This window comes from Colletotrichum tamarilloi (genome assembly GCF_030869305.1).
Source record: "Colletotrichum tamarilloi strain Tom-12 chromosome Unknown Scaffold_5.1, whole genome shotgun sequence".
Taxonomy (NCBI): Eukaryota; Fungi; Ascomycota; class Sordariomycetes; order Glomerellales; family Glomerellaceae; genus Colletotrichum; species Colletotrichum tamarilloi.
In genome coordinates, this window is record NW_026849388.1 from 1,052,858 (window position 1) to 1,065,865 (window position 13,008).

At 54.2% G+C, this 13,008-nt stretch overlaps 3 protein-coding genes across 3 annotated transcripts; all 3 read right to left on the reverse strand.

Annotated features, from left to right (window-relative positions):
- Positions 1–327: 327 nt before the first annotated feature.
- CTAM01_02459 (leucine Rich Repeat domain-containing protein) lies at positions 328–2,308 on the reverse strand (the record flags this gene model as incomplete). Its single annotated transcript, XM_060518497.1, has 2 exons — positions 328–1,694; positions 1,747–2,308. The coding sequence occupies 2 exons, from the start codon at positions 2,306–2,308 to the stop codon at positions 328–330; spliced, it is 1,929 nt and encodes a 642-aa protein (XP_060387130.1).
- A 6,098-nt stretch (positions 2,309–8,406) lies between these two features.
- Positions 8,407–10,733, reverse strand: CTAM01_02460 (PHD-finger domain-containing protein; the record flags this gene model as incomplete). Its single annotated transcript, XM_060518498.1, has 3 exons — positions 8,407–8,531; positions 8,592–9,469; positions 9,532–10,733. The coding sequence occupies 3 exons, from the start codon at positions 10,731–10,733 to the stop codon at positions 8,407–8,409; spliced, it is 2,205 nt and encodes a 734-aa protein (XP_060387131.1).
- Positions 10,734–11,758: 1,025 nt separating this feature from the next.
- CTAM01_02461 (di-trans,poly-cis-decaprenylcistransferase) lies at positions 11,759–12,941 on the reverse strand (the record flags this gene model as incomplete). Its single annotated transcript, XM_060518499.1, has 3 exons — positions 11,759–12,353; positions 12,404–12,663; positions 12,720–12,941. 3 exons carry the CDS (start codon positions 12,939–12,941, stop codon positions 11,759–11,761), a joined length of 1,077 nt encoding a protein of 358 aa, XP_060387132.1.
- Positions 12,942–13,008: the final 67 nt, after the last annotated feature.

Consider the following 13,008-nt stretch of genomic DNA (forward strand, 5'->3'; position numbering starts at 1 on the left):
TCTTTTTTGGCCTTTTTTAGCCCGCCACAGCTCCGAGTATCATTGACCATTTCCCGCCCCGAAAATCAAATGCACTTTTTTGGTTTTGGTATCCCGACTCCGTACGATGAATGATGAAAGAGGAGAGAAGAGAGAAGAAAGGAAAAGAAAACCGAGAAGAAAATGGAAAAAAAAAAAAAAAAACCAAGGCCAAGGCTAAGGCGAGGGAATCAAATGCTGATGATGCTGGTCGCTTGTTTTTCGGTCGATGCATTCAAATGCAGATGCTTTCCCTTTCCCTTTTCTTCCATTTCGATTTCCCATGCGATTTTGCGATGTGCATGTGATTCATAGCTTGCGTCCAAACATAAAGGACCCGTACATACCGCCGACTTCGGCGCGCGCGACCGGGATCTTGCGCATGCCCCAGTTGTCGGCGCCAATCTTCCACCACCGGTAGCCGCGGTCCTGATCCTTGCGGTGGTCCTGCATTCGGACCATCCAGCATCGGCTTCCGATCTCCTGCAGGGACCAGCCGACGCGCTCCAGTGCCCTATTCCGAGATAGGCTCTTGAAAGATTGCTCCGAGATCTCAACCACCTCGAGTGGCACCGAGCTCGGTTTTAGCAGCGAGTTTCGGCTCGAAAACAAATCCACAATATCCAACTCGCTGCCCCAGAGGTCCGAAAGGTCCAGGTATCGGATTGTGTGGGGCTCCTCCTGCTTCTTCTCGTCCGCCGGCTCAAGCAGCTTAGCGGCGGCATTGACATCCATGTCGCGCCCGACGGCGAGCTCCTCCAAATACTTGGTCAAAGGTCGCAGTAACTCAAGGTGCGAGTCATCCATGCGGCTACCCTTTAGGCTCAAAGACCGAAGCGTCTTGGGCAGCACAGGGATGAGCTGCGAAACGTCCTCCACATCCAGAAGTTGGTGACTCCGAGCATCGGTAGCCACGCTCAGGTAGACGAGGTTCCTGACCGCCGGATGAGTCGCAAGGAAGTTGATAACGGTGGGAGCCGTGAGCAGTGTGCACTTGGCGAGGTTCAAGTGGGTAATCTTGGCCGTCTTCGGGATGGCCTGCAGCGCTCGGTCGGTGATCTTGGTCTGGGCAAGGTCCAGGTGCGTGACGTTGGTGAGGCGTGGCATGATCTTCTCGAAAAGCGCGGGAGGGAGCGTCAGGCACTTGTGAAGTGAGAGGCGAGTAATCGAAAGCGTCTCGGGCCAGTCCATGTCTACCAGAGATGCAAAAGAGTTCTTGAAAGACGGTGATGTGCACCCGGCGAAGTCCAAAGCCTGCAGGCGAGGCATGCCGAAGAAGAGCTTCTGCATCACCTCAGCGCCGAGGTCATCGTCAATATGCTCCATAGCCAGGAACTCTTGGAGGTGCGGTGTAAGCTCCAAGCATTGTAATAATGTCTCCTCCGTCAGGTTCCGCGTGCCCTTGCGCTCGCTGGCAGACTCGAAAAGAGTCGCGTTATTGAAGTGGCTGAAGTCGATGCGCCGTACAATGGTGCCTAGTGCAGGGTGTGTTGTGATGTTGGACAGGAACTTGCGGAAGATTCTCGAGTGAGGAATGGTAATGTGCTTGTACAGGGTGTTAAGGGTTGCGGCGTGCACCGATCTCGAGGTCAGAAGCAAGGACATCAAGTCGACGTTGCGGCGCGCAGTGCCGTACGGCGGAGGGATGTCAAGGACCAGGAGCTCGATAATGGATCCTTTGATATTGTCAGCTTCGCGAGTTTCCATGATAAAAGACCGTGAACGTACCTAGAATCTCCAATGGCAGTCTCTCCATGGGCGCGCGGCAGTTGGTAGGCTTGTTGCCCTTGGGTGAAGGCGGAGGAGTGCTCCATGACATGTGCAGTGCCTGGAGGTCACTGAAGCTCTTGCTAGCCGTCTTGCCCTTGACATTGATTTGCTTCCAGCCCTTGAAGCTGGAAGCAGGATACCAGCCGCCATGAAGTCTGCTGCTGGGGTGGGTGACGGGGGGCATGAACTGAACTTCAGCCATCTCGAGGGAAGGTGAGGCGATCGGCGAGGGTGAGGCAGAGGAGTCGTCGAACACGGCGTTGGTTGCTTTCTGTGCGTAGGAAGAGACTTTTGAGGAAGTGAACGTCTGGGCTAAGTCGGAGTCGTTCTCGCGAATGGACGAGAAAGAGGATCTGCCATTCTTTTCCGGGGTAGCAGGTCGGTGCGGCTCTGGGCTGTCCATTTTGTATTCGACGAGAGTCTGAGTGTGGTTGTGGCCTGTCGGAGGAGTGCCTGGGGGGGTGTGTAAGGTGTGGTCCTGGGACGAGGTTTGCGGTTGGAGAAGTCGCGGAGAAGCCATGGCTGCAGGAACTTTACTTTGACCTTGAAGGTCCGGGTCGCTGCGCTCGTTGTTTCAATGGTTTGCTCGACACACCACCAAACGCACACACGTTTTCTCCACTGTCTTGGTTTTTTTCTTTCCCTTTCTTTCTGAACAAGCCGGGGTAAGGTAGAAAGAGACTAGTCGTATGGCAAAGCGTAAAAAAAATGTGTGAGCTGCAATGTAGGAAAGACGAGACCGGGGGCCCGGGTCCGTCGACAGAGCAAGCCAGAAGCGACTTTTCTATTAGTCAAAGACCGGGGCTTTTAGGTAAGAGGAAGTTATGGTGATGCGGGGAAGATGGTGGTTTGGCGTGTTCAGGTGGTCCAACCTCAACCGTTTGTGATGTTACTAGACCAAGACCAGGGAACGTTGGAACTTGGGGAAAGGAGTCGAGACGAGGGGGTGAAGGGAGTGCGTGGCACAAGACAAGACGTGCTCTTCGCAATCGTTGAGGTGATATTGGTGTGGGAAAGGGAGAGGGAAGTAGATACTCTATGTATAAGGGTGTATACGGGGCGTGAGAATCAAGAGACAGGGGCGGATTGGGATAGAGTCATCCAACGGATTGCGTCTGGGCCGGATTAGGATCAGGATATCGGGTTGGATGGGCTGGGTTTAGGTCCTTGGGAGTTTGGGACTGGGCGTGTACTTCGTACAGTAAGGTAACCAGTATCGCAAGAGGCAGGTTGGGGTTGAGGATGTCTCGTTAATGTCATGCGGAATAGTGGCTTGCACTGGGCGTTAGTAGCCGGGCGTGTGTGTGTGAGTGTGAGCGGCCCGCAGATTAATATAGCAAGTTGAAGAGGCAAAGGGTTGCTCTTGGCCAAAAATTGGGTAATGGAAACAAAGGAATGGAGACTTGCCTCGTCACATGAGCATCCAGAGCTTCATCCAAATGGAGGCGGAGCCTTGTCCGTACATGACACGGCGCGGTACGGCAGTACTGGCGTGCCGCCCCCAGGTGACATGCTTTGCTTCCTCGTGCTCACGGACGGTAGACGATGTCCGTCGGGTATGGTAGTCCATGTCAAGGTCCATGGTCCAGGGACATGAACCGGTCAAACAACACCAGGTCCGGATGGGAAAATAGAACGAATGGGCTGGCGAAGGAGAAAAAATGCTGGCGACACGAAGCAGGCTGGCAACCAACCATTGGACGGGTATTTGGTAATGAGAATGTCATGGGTGTGTCGGGTTGAGCCAGTAGGCAATGAGCTGAAGCATAACATCATTGCTCAGGTTTGTTCAGTCATTAAACGAATGCGCAAGATGTGTCAAGGAATGGTCGTCTTCCGCACTTGTCCAACCTTGCCCCGGACAGGCCGTTGTCTGACTGGATGTAGCCATAGCCATCGCGGGTTGCGAAGATGGTAACTCGATGAGCAGGCAGGGTGATGTCAAGGTCAGGCAACGGAGTTGAATTGACTACAGCGAGCCGCGACCATAGCGCACGGAAGATGAGCGGCTGGCAAGGCAAAGTCGGTCGATGGTGGTCGGTCATTCGGTCCCGCTAGAAAGATAGAAAAAAAGAAGAGAAAAAAAAAAAAGAGAAAAAAGATCGGGGCCCAGAACCGAGTCCAAGGGAACATGGATGATGGTTCGGGATTCGTAGAAGAAGAAAAAAAAAAGGGACGATCCAATTCCACATCAGAAAAGGACGGGGAAGAGACTGGGAGAAGTGTGAGCGTGACTGTATGACAGCACACGCTGGGGCCGAGAGCTGCGCAGAGCTGAGAGAGCCGGGTCACGTCTGGGAGCTGAACTGGCTGCGTGGTTGTGTAATTGAAAAGCTTGGCTTGGGGAAGTGATCAGATGAGGCGAAGAAGTGCGGTTCGGAAACGTAATGGATACAATTGTCGACTAATGGAAACTGGGAAAACTTTTTAGAATGACTCCAATGCTCTCCAAGCTCTCCAATGCTTCCCAATGCTCGCTCTCAAAAAGTCGAGTCAAGCAAGTACCCTAGAGGACGTCAGATTACCTAAGCCCAGGCTTTGCAGAAAGTACCTGCCTTGCCCTCCACACCTTCTATTCCTGAATCCTGTGTGCCTGCTGCCCTGCTCGCATTTTGATGCAGCGTTACATTGCCTTTGGGGACGTACCTTACGGTACGAAGTACCTCACTCTATACCGCAGCGCAACCTCTCTAGGTGCATAAGAATAAAAGCAAATCGACAACGACATCCAAATCCAAGACACCTCTTGCAGCAAACGCAGCCTCTTGCGCCAGAGATCGTCGACGACAAGACTTGATCTCCGGTAAGATGAGGAAATCTCACTCCCAGACACGCACACCGTTACCCTCACACAGTGACACAGAGTCACGCCAGGAAAGAGCATCTCCTCGGCTCGGCATTTCCAGGCTCTAAGGAGCGCGGTGCCAGCGGCGCTCCATCTCAAACACCGAGAGAGCCCGCTAACATTCCATCTCTGTCACTGTGAGCTTTGGTGTTTGCGATGTCGCTGACTACGTAGTGTAATCCACGACAAAGCCGACAGAAGACCGGTACCGCACCCGAGACGGCCGTTCCGGTTGTCGGATGGTCGCCCGATCGGAACCACACAACGACCACGCACCTCTGACCAAAGGGAAAACGACAACCACGAATTTCTGTCCAGTTCCCCAGCAATCCGGATAGACAGGGACAGACAGGAGTGCTTGGCATTTCAAAACCGTTCTTCGACCGGATACGGACGGGATGCTCCAGGGCCACCTCATCAATCGGTCATCTGACCTTTCACTGCCGGAACGAAGCGAGCAGAACAGAAAATCGGGCTGTGCGCCAAAGCGAGCACGCGCCTTCTTTTCAGGCAGGCAAAAAAATCGAGTCTGAGGCGGTACCAAAGACCCAAGGGGGTTCCGAGCTGAAATGCGAAAAGGCCCGCCTGGAAGGTCTTCCCGAGCGCAGGGCGAGCAGTTCCCCAGGTCTCGAGTACCGTCCCCGGGTAGATCATTAGACGTCCATGCCAGTCTGGTATACAGAGCAAGAATCGATCACGGTCAACTATATTGCAGCTCTCTACTGTACCCATGCAACTGACTGGGTAGTGAGTATCCGGACCTCCCTGGCTCTTACACCTGCGCTCGCACGCAGGAATAAGCCCAGACGAGACGTACAAGTCTCAAGACTCCTGGCGTCTGTCTGTCTGCAGATCTAGCCCTCTCACCATTTGATGCCGCCGACGGCGTTGTCTCTCCTTGCTCAGACCCTGTTACCTGCTACGGTAGCACAAGAAACGGAAAGGCAGGAGAGCAGACAGGTACGAAGCACTCGTACGAATGAGCGGGAAGATCCTAGCACCCGTGGCATCCTAGCGGATCTCCGGTTGGCGGGCTCGAAAAAGGTCGGGGTCGCTGGGGGCCGCGTGGTGTTGCCCCAGATTATCCACCCCTGAAAGCCAGAGGCTAGTTTAAAGAGAGAAGGCCAGAGAAACAAGCGTGACAGAAGTTCAGAACCGAGGCCAACCGCCTTGTGCCACCCTGTCGGCGTTGGGTCTAGGTCGGTTTAGTTCCAGCATCATGTGTGCTTTTCGTCCTCCTAGACCTAAAGAGAGAGAGCTGCAAAACTGTAAAAGCGAAGCATCGGACCTCACACCCACCCAGTTGTTATTGTTGGCCCTGCCGCCGCCTTCGATGTTCAATTTACTTACTAACTGCTGAAACTGAGAGAATCCAGTCTGATGACCACAATAAGATGAGCGTCGAAACCGAGAAACCCGTGGAAACCGACACAGCCGTCTTAAGCGTCACGCGCATTGCAAAAAGCAGAAAAAAAAAAAGGGACAAAAAACAGGGCGTGCAAGGCTACAAGCAAGCGTATTGCCGGATCAAAATCTGTCCAAAAAACCAATGCCGTATACGCCGTACACGCCGTAGTAGTCATTAGTCGAGAAAGCGAAATGTCTCCATCTCCCCATCGAATGGCGCCATGCTTTGCTCGCACGTTTTGTCAAAAAAGAATACCTAAGCCAGGGCTCAGGGGGGGGCTTGACACCAAATGCCAATGCCAATGCCTTGGGTGTTTCTCACGACTTGCCCCCGACCCCGTCATGGTGCTTTTGCTGTTAGTCATAGTAATAGCTCTTGTAGTCATGGTTTTCCCTTTAGTGGTCGGTCACGCGCAACGTAGAAACAACAACAGTACCACAAAACGACGATACTAACCAAGTTCCAACCCCCCTCCCCCCTTCTCCAGACTCCCCATCTCCGGCATCTCTGGAACAGGTCTGAGAAATAGGTCGACCTAGCGGGTGCTGGGGTACTTGACTTCTCCAAGTATCCGTAGTACAGACGAAAGTCCCTTGGAGGCGAGGTTCCGTCAAAGTCAGAGGGGGTCTTCGCGTACCTGGTGCATGTCTTACCATCTCTGTTGGTTTTGCCAATCGACGAATTATTGGGCAGGCGTGCGGCATAACCTTCCCCAAACTACGGAGTACAAAGTCGCAAGCTCGGGTTTGTCCCACAGTCAAGTTGACAACACATACACAACCTACGAAAAAAAGATGCCTGCCCGCTCGTACCCTCCAGCCAGCCAGCCAGCCAGCCACTCAGGACCCGTCAAAATTACCCCAGGTTTTCCCCTCAAAAAACTATTCCCATATCGTATCTAAACCAGACCAGACTCGGATAGGAAAGTTGTACTACCTTGCCTCGGACAACGGCACACCCTCAAGGCACGCGCCTAAGGTAGCCTCACCACTTAGCCTCAGATCACTTATTCGCCGCCTGCACTCCCCTCAGCTTCACGCCCAACGCAACTACTCCTATGGACAGTAGTGTTCTGAAGCGCCCACCCCCTTTTTTGGTCTTCTTTGATTGTCAAGAAATTTTCCAAAGAGCCAAGAGGTGGGGATGTTTACCCCGGAAAACCACATCCAAGCCCCAAATGAATATGTGACATGTCACAGCCAGGGCAATCTTTTTCCTTTCTGTTTCTACCATGGGGTCGTCGATATTTGTACTCCCCCATTCTTTTTATTCACCGACTTATCGAGGTCACAAAAATAAGGGGGCCGTTCATCAACTTGTCGAGAAGGGCACATCCTACCTGCCGTACCCTGAGTGAGGTCTGGCCGAATTCGGGCATTGGCGGCGCCGAACCCTAGATGCCAAAGGCCGTTCTGCTCGCCTCTATCTGTGTCTCCTCTCCATAAACTTGATGAAACCAGGGGCCTAGACCGCGTTGAAATTTCTCACCTCGAAAGTGAAAGGGAATTATCCCACCGGAGGCCCCCTGCATCACGGTACTAGGTAGCTTCCCCCCCGCAATCCCCCGGATTTCGCTTCACCGCATTTGCTCGGGCAAAATTGAAAAAAGTCACGATGTCATGCATTTTGCACACCTCTCCTTCCTAACGAGCTCCCTTCCCCTTTTCTCCTCCGGACGAGCAGGCAGGAGGAGCTTCAGGTCCGACGCCCGGCTTAGCTTCCGCGGCGGGAAAACCCACGGGGTATGAAACTCTCGTGGGGCCAAAGCACCGGGGAAGAGCGGCATGAAAGCCAGAACGCAAGAAACCGTCCGAAGAAGAGATATGCCTTTTCTCTTCCCCACGAGCCGAGTAATGGGGTTATTTCTCAAGACGTAAGGAATCCTCAATGGCGGGGAAATAAGGTGCTCAAGTCATGGGGAAACGTTTGAACCGTTTTGAGCCGTAGCTCTCAATTATTCGTAGATGCTCGTCTAATCCCCAGCGAAAAAGGGACTGCCGACCGTGGCCAGTTGCAGATGACGGGTTACAAGACAAGAACGCTTTCGACATGACGGGCCAGATTGCTGACTCTGTGTGTCCCAAACAACCCAGTTGAACAACTCCAAAAAGAAAGAAAGACACCGCGCGCCTCTTGCCATCCCAGTAATATGTACTTTTTACTCCATTCCCAAAGGGGCAGCAACTTTGTATGTGTCTTGAGCCACTTGAATCCATTTCCCACAACGAACCCCCGATGCTTCAAAGGTATCCAGGACATTGCGCCCGACTTCCATGCCAAACGGCAGAATGCAAACCAACGCCATATGGACTGTGGTATATACCACCCCCGAGTTGCCCATTACATTTACTTCGTAACAATCGACTCAGGCGTAAGGAGGTCGTGGCTTGCCCGAGATACTGGGGGAATTTGGCAGCACGTTGTACTTGTGGCTGAGCTTCTTGCCCGACTTCGAGAACTTTTGCAGGCACACCTCGCAATACCATTTCGCTGGTTCGACGTTAGTATACGAGCACCAGCGGTCAACCACAATCGGATATCAAAACTTACAGCTTCCGGTAGGTGCAACCTTGAGGCCTACGCAGTTGAGATGGAACCATTCCCGCTCGCAGTTTGCTGCGTCACAAGCAACCATTTCGCCGTAGCTTACACCTTGGCAGTAGCAATACGTCGGCTCATCCTCCGTGTAATCGTAGCTGCGTTTGCCCGCCTGGATCTCCGATTCATCTACATCGTCACTCTCTTCGGGCTGGCCCGCTGCCTTGGCAGTCTTTGTGTTAATGACCGCGCTGCTCTTCTTCCGTTTGCTGGCCTTCGTGCCGTCCGTAGTGCGGGCTGACTTAGGCCTTGCTGCCTCCTGGAAGGTCGCCATGGCTGGTGTTGAAGGCTTGCTGGCGCGTCCACTCTTTGTCACTGTCGCAGCGGTGACCGTCTGACCAGTTGGTGCCGGTGTCTCTACTGGCGTCTCCGGCTCCTCGGGCTTCGGTGTTTCCTTCTTTTGCTTCGCCGCCGGAATACTTGGCTTGATGCTCGGTTCAGCCGTATCGGGCTCTTTCTTCGTCGGTTCTGGCACCGGCGGCGCGGAGGGCTCCTTGAACGCAGCTTTTACTTCGGCTGCAGGCTTCGGCAAGACAGGAAGAGGCACCGCTTCGGGTGTCGGTGGAGGCAGGGGTGCCGCGGTCGTGGCCGCTCCGTTAGGCTTGGTTCCTGAAGCAGCCGACGGCGGCCGAGACTGTTTACCGCCTTCCACAGCTGCTTGTTGTGTGGTGCTTTGCTTGGCCCTCGAGGCAGTGGGAGGTTTGGGAGCTGGGGGTACAGGGGTCACAGTCATCGGCGCGGGGGAGCCTCGAGGCAACACTGGGTCAGGGAAGTTGCTCATTACAGGAGACGAAGCAACCGACGGAGACATGCCGGCGGCTCCATTCTTGCTATAAGAGACATCAGTACATAGTCTTTGACGGCAATTTGTCGCAAACAGAAGGATACAAACCTCTTCTTTGCTTGACCGGTACCCGTCGGCAGTGCCTTTCGCTTCTTCGGACCGCCACCTTCTGGCGCTGGGGTCTCTCTCGGGCTTGTCGTCTTGGCCTTCGAAGCTGTGGCTCCAAAGACGGTGCTCATGGCCCGCTCCGCTGCGTTGTTTCCACTTGGAGTTTTCTCGACTTTGCGCCTCTTGGGTTGCGGCGCGGCTCCGTTCGTGTTGCCATTTGTTGAAATTCCCAAGCCGACGTTGGCAGCAGCTTCAGCTGCCTTGCGCGCCTTGCCACCTCCATGGCCCTTCTTCGTCGGTTCTGGTTTGCTGCGACCTTCAGCGTCGTCAAGTTCGGATTCATGAGGCTGAGCCTGCGTTTTCTGACTCTTCTTAGCTTGGACAGCCTGCTTGCGTGCGTCGCTTCGAGCAGCGGCCTCCTCAGCTAGCTGTTGAGCGGCTGCCGAGATCGCAGCAGCTCCCTCACGCCGTGAGCGCTCAGTATGTGCCGCCTTGGTGGCAGCTCGATTCTCAGGGTATGCCCAATGGGTATCGCTCCCCCACTTCGCCTCGTCGCTAAACTCGTTCTCTACGTGCGGCCAGACATCGTCAATCCGGGCCAGCTGTTTCTGGAGGGCATCGTTCGCGGTCGAGATGACATGGTTTTTCTCTTCCAATGACCCGAGCATCTCCTGAATCTTGTAGGCCGTCTGTCGGAAAAGCTGTCTACGGGGGAAGTTGCTCGGGTCGTAGATGGATGTCGCGTAGGAACCGTCGGTCGAGGGAGCTGGGGGAGGAGCCGGGCCACCCAAAGGGACTCCGCTGGAGCTGTTCTGTGCACTCATTGGGGCCGACGCAGGTGCGACACTGCTGGAAGCATCATTCACTGGTCGGGGCTGTGGAAGAGGGGCATTCATGGCAGCGTCGACGAGCTTGAAGAGCGCATCCTCGGGAGCAAATATTTTGGCATCGACCTCTTTCAGAAGTGTAAAGTGTCGGACGAGCTCTTTCGGGAGGGCCGCAATGGCATCGGAGAAGTAGGATATAGCAGGATAAATGTCGATGGGCTGGTCAGAAGCAGAACCGCCAGCAAGTGAGTCTCGGCCGTTCGCTGATCCTCGAAGGCCAGAGGAGACGCGCGGGGGGTTGGTTCGTGTCTGTCGAACGGGTTGGGACCTCCGACTTGAGGGAGTATCCCCCGACGACGTCTTTGCCGACTTCATCGCGACGTCGATCGGCGTGCCGCAAGGAACGCGCGAGGTCGAATGTCGTAGTGAGAGAGAGCGAGGGTCGGGCGCAGTGACGGACGTAGAGAAACGGGTGCGGTGGGAGGGAAGAGTAAACTTTAGAAGGTTCTCGTGTCAGTGGAAACGAGATTTTTGAAATTTGAGAAAGAATTTGACAATCCTAAGGCATTCTGATCGATATGCAAACCTAGACGGTGTAGAATGCTTGTGGTGAGAGGGGGTAGTGCGCGAGGAAAATGAAGAGCGAGGCCGCGGGATCTTCCATCATCCATCCGACGCACTTTTGGGGACCTATCTGCCGCGGGCGGAGGAGGACTGGCTGGTTGAGTGACCCCATCCGTCACTTAGCGAGTGATTTGGGCCTGAGGCCTGAGCGGAGCTCACCTGAACCTGTCCACCGCCCGCGGTTGGTCCCTTCCCAGTTTCCCATTGGCCCTGTGCCTGGCGCGCCGCGCATTTCAGCCACATTTACTTTGAGACCCAGCGGTAATGGGGAAAAAAAAAAAAGAGAATGGGAGCCCGCACATCGCGCCTCAAGTCACGTCCCGGGCACTGAGGCCAGTGTTGCGCGCAGCACCTCATTGAACACTGGCAATCCGCTATCAGCCACATCAACTGCGTCATTCCTGGGGTATCGCTATGTCGGCGCCACAACTTGATAAGTCCAAGTCTGGAGTAGGTAACTATCACTCGATGCGTCCCTTTGTAACATTCCAATTATCATTCCGCCGTTACATGAACTTTGCCGGAATTTGCAGCTGCACGGGCAACTTCCCTTCCTGCACAATAAGAAGGCGTTTTCTACGAAACATAAAGTTGATGGATATCAATATGGTTTACAAACACTCTCTCGTGGTATCAGGCCCGCCTTCCCTCCTTGCGGTCTCTCAATCATAAGCAAAAGACCTCGAAGCTGGTTCTTTCCAGCCAAACACAACTACCAATAACTAAGAAACGCCTCCCTATGGAAACCCTCGGCCGTTATGTTCAATGGGACAGGTTCAGGCAAGCTTTCGTGCCTTGGCCATCGCCTGTTTCGGCCGCTCGTCTCTCTCAATCTGCTTCTGCCTCCACTGCCACTCCAGAAGCACAGGCAGAAAGTGCTGCAAATCGAAGTCGGGCCAAAGACACTTCAAAAAGAAGATGTGCGTATCTTGGTGACACTGCCAAAGCATGAAATCGCTGAGTCTCTCTACGCCACTAGTTCTCACAAAGATATCCAGCGGAGGGTTTCCAGCAGTGTACATGTGGTTGTTGAGAGTCTCAGCCGTAATGGTCTCTGGGTTCTTCAGGCGGTGCCCGCTTGCTGCGCCGCTGTGCCTCGGCGGTGAAGGCGAGTCGGGAGGAAGAGTAGTCGACGACGACGCACCATCATCGCCATCTGATCGTGAAGAGGGAGCCGGCGATGTGTCCCGGATGGTCGGAAGGGGCTCCCGGTGCTCCAGTTGCTTCGACATGATCTTTTGCGAAATACGAGCAGCCGGGAAGGGCGTGAACTTGGGCCCAGGGGGCATCATATACTCCTGTACCGTGGATCGCATGGCCGTTGTCATCTCTTCCCGCGAAGTATACGGAAAGCAGATGTTCAGCACATTTCTGACTCTGTCAGCCTGAGATACCTGGAGCGGTAGCTTCTGCCCACTTACTGCTTGTTGTACTTGGTCATGTCAACTGCCCGGTCGACCACCTCCAGAACATCCTTGCGAATCAGATCTCTCTGTCCAAGTACACGCACCGCCGCGCCGTATCGATCCAGGATATCGCCGTGTTTCGTCAGCTGCTCGAGCTTCACCTTGGCCAGCTGCATAAGCCCATCCACCTCGTATTGCGGGCGGTTGAAGTTTTCTATGCTGAAGGCGTAGACGGTTACGACTTTGACGCCGCACTTATAACAAATCTCGAGAACCTGTTGTGATGGAAGTCAGCAAGCGCAACACAAGATAGAGCCATGGGAACGCGCACTCTTGCTAGGGCCTCAAAACCGTGGTGGTGGCCTTCTATCGTCTCCATCTTCCTGCCGCGGGCATACCGCCTATTGCCATCCATCTCGAATGCGACATGTTGAGGAACCGGTCCTTGCTTCAAGGCCCCGATGAGGAGTTCGCGCAGTTGGTTTATTGCCCACTCGGCAGGCGGCGAACTAAATAGCCATCGAGTGATGTGGTTAATGAATATTTCCGACATGCTGTCTGATCGGGCTCTGGCGCGATGCTCAGCGTAAGGTAGGGAAGAAGGAAAGTTGTAAATGTGT